At 66.9% G+C, this 2,145-nt stretch overlaps 1 protein-coding gene across 4 annotated transcripts in view; it reads right to left on the reverse strand.

Moving 5' to 3' along the window:
• LOC113202324 (14-3-3 protein zeta) overlaps positions 1-2,145 on the reverse strand; it is a 175,135-nt gene that overhangs the window by 18,551 nt on the left and 154,439 nt on the right. For 3 of the 4 annotated variants that reach the window (XM_052271235.1, XM_026416499.2, XM_026416497.2), the window contains exon 2: positions 933-1,324. In XM_052271235.1, the coding sequence (XP_052127195.1) occupies positions 933-1,232 (300 nt within the window). In that variant the 5' untranslated portion in view covers positions 1,233-1,324. Of the gene's footprint in view, positions 1-932; positions 1,325-1,949; positions 2,088-2,145 lie in introns of those variants that run through there. The other variant, XM_026416498.2, reaches the window with a different exon arrangement.

Here is a 2,145-nt window from a genome sequence, read left to right on the forward strand (position 1 = left end):
GATGAGCCCCGCGTCTCTAGCCGCCACGCCGCGGGCCGCGCGCGACACTCGGCCGCCCTAGCGCCGACTTGTTGCTCGGCGGGGACACGACGCAGGCGAGGGCAGGGGAGGAGCGGAGCGAGCGCGGCATCCGCAGCGACGTCGACGGACGGCGGCAGCGCTCAATCGGGCCATCCAACGACGACGCCACGCCGCCGTCAAGAGTTCGTCGTGGTGAACGCGCCGGCCCGGCCGCCCCGTGGCAACATGTCTCGGCGTGCAGGCCGACAACACCAGGATGACGAAGGCGGCGGTGGCGGTGTGGTGACGCACTGCCGGTCATTCCACCCTCCCCCTGCCTCGTCACGGAGTGGTGTGGCGGGGCGGGGCGGGGCGCGCCACGACGGCTGGCAGCACCGCCGCCACTTTGCATTCGATTCCCTTATCCGGGCATGGGCGCAGAAGGGCGTGGCGCGGCGCGCGGGTCGAACGGCGGCCCGTCGCGGACGCCACGTGCTCGCGGGCCCCCCCTCCTCCCCGCGGCGTGCAGGTGCCCGCCAGCCCTCGGCAGCACGCCCACGCCCCGCCAGCAGCAGCAGCGGCAGCACCACGTGGCGCGCCACGTCCGCGAGCCTGTGGGCGCGACCCCCCGCGGGTCACTATCGCGGCACCGGAAGGAGGAAGGGTCGCGGCCGCAGGGACTCAGGCACTCATGCACGCACCGGCGCGGCGGCGCGGACGCAGCCCCGCGGCGCAAGTGGAGCGGAACCGGAACCAATACGGCTCCCCCTCCACCTCCTGATGTGGGTCACACTTGCCCCCCACTCCCCTACCCACATCACACACAAAAAAAGTTTAAGGACACGGCCCACCATTCATTCAATGGGGTCCAACGTGCAGAGGTACGTACTTGCGAGCACCACACTACCACGCCTCCCAGCAGCACTACTCACCAGGACGTCGTAGCAGATCTCCCTCAGCTCCTTCTCGACCTTCTCTCTGTACTCCTTGGCCATCTGCTGCTTCCGCTCGGAGCCCTCCGTCTTCTGCTCGATGCTGGAGATGACCCTCCAGGACGACCTCCGGGCGCCGACCACGTTCTTGTACGCCACGGACAGCAGGTTGCGCTCCTCGTTGGACAGCTCGACGCCGGTCTCCGTCACGGCCTTCATGGCGGCCGCCATGTCGTCGTAGCGCTCGGCCTGCTCGGCCAGCTTCGCCCTCTGGACCAGCTCTTCCTTGTCGACAGACATGGCTGTGTGTGTGAGGGGGAGTTGTGTGTGCGAGTAAGGGTCGAGCGGCTCACACGCTCAGTCAGACACCAACCGGGAGGGTGTGCCTGTGCCTGCAACAAGAGAGAAGAAGCAGGTTACAAACAAAGTACGGACATACGAGCCACAGCTACAGCCGCGAGCGACGAAAAAAAAGTGGGGGGCATAGGCAGTTTTGCTGACTGCCTTATTAAAAGGTGTCAGTCGCTACACACAAGGACACGCGTCAGCACTTTTGTTGAAGCCACCCATTCGTGCCTCAGGTAAGCGTGCCTCGTCTCCCATTGAAACAATGCGTAGGATACCAAGTGCGCACGCGCCACAGCGTTGCGGGTTCGCCTCTGCACTCCCTTCAGCCACGGCGCCGATTCAGACCCAAGCACCTACACGGATCATCCCGGCACGGCTACGCCCGCATGTAGGAGCCTCGCTTTGTAACAGAATGTGCAAAGCGTCATGCGTTTCGAGTGGCATTGACTGGGCCCAGGGTAACACTTGCAGAGACATAGTCGCCCCTCCCCGCGCAGTGTGGGTGATTCGAAGAGTCGCGACTTGGGAGCCCCCCCCCCCCCCCCCCCCTGTTGCAACATGCCCCCCCCATGGCGTTTGGTGGCCTCACTCGGCGCACTCAGCAGCACCCCGCGGCTGCGGGGCACCCCCCCCCCCTCCCCCAACCCTAGTAATCGCAGCCAGACGCACCTCTGGCAGCGGAGCGATCACCAGGACATCACCAGGACCAGGACGACGAGGACGCCCTCAGCCGGCTCCCTGCGGTGCAAACGCGCCACGCTGCGCCACGCCAACTCCTTCCGAGCCACAGAACGGCGGCAGAGCGACTGAGCGCTCGCGAGGGGGAGGGGGCCGCGAGGCGCCGGCGGGGAGGGGCGCGAGGTGG

Source organism: Frankliniella occidentalis, unplaced genomic scaffold (assembly GCF_000697945.3).
Source record: "Frankliniella occidentalis isolate FOCC.00 unplaced genomic scaffold, Focc_3.1 Scaffold155, whole genome shotgun sequence".
Lineage (NCBI taxonomy): Eukaryota > Metazoa > Arthropoda > Insecta > Thysanoptera > Thripidae > Frankliniella > Frankliniella occidentalis.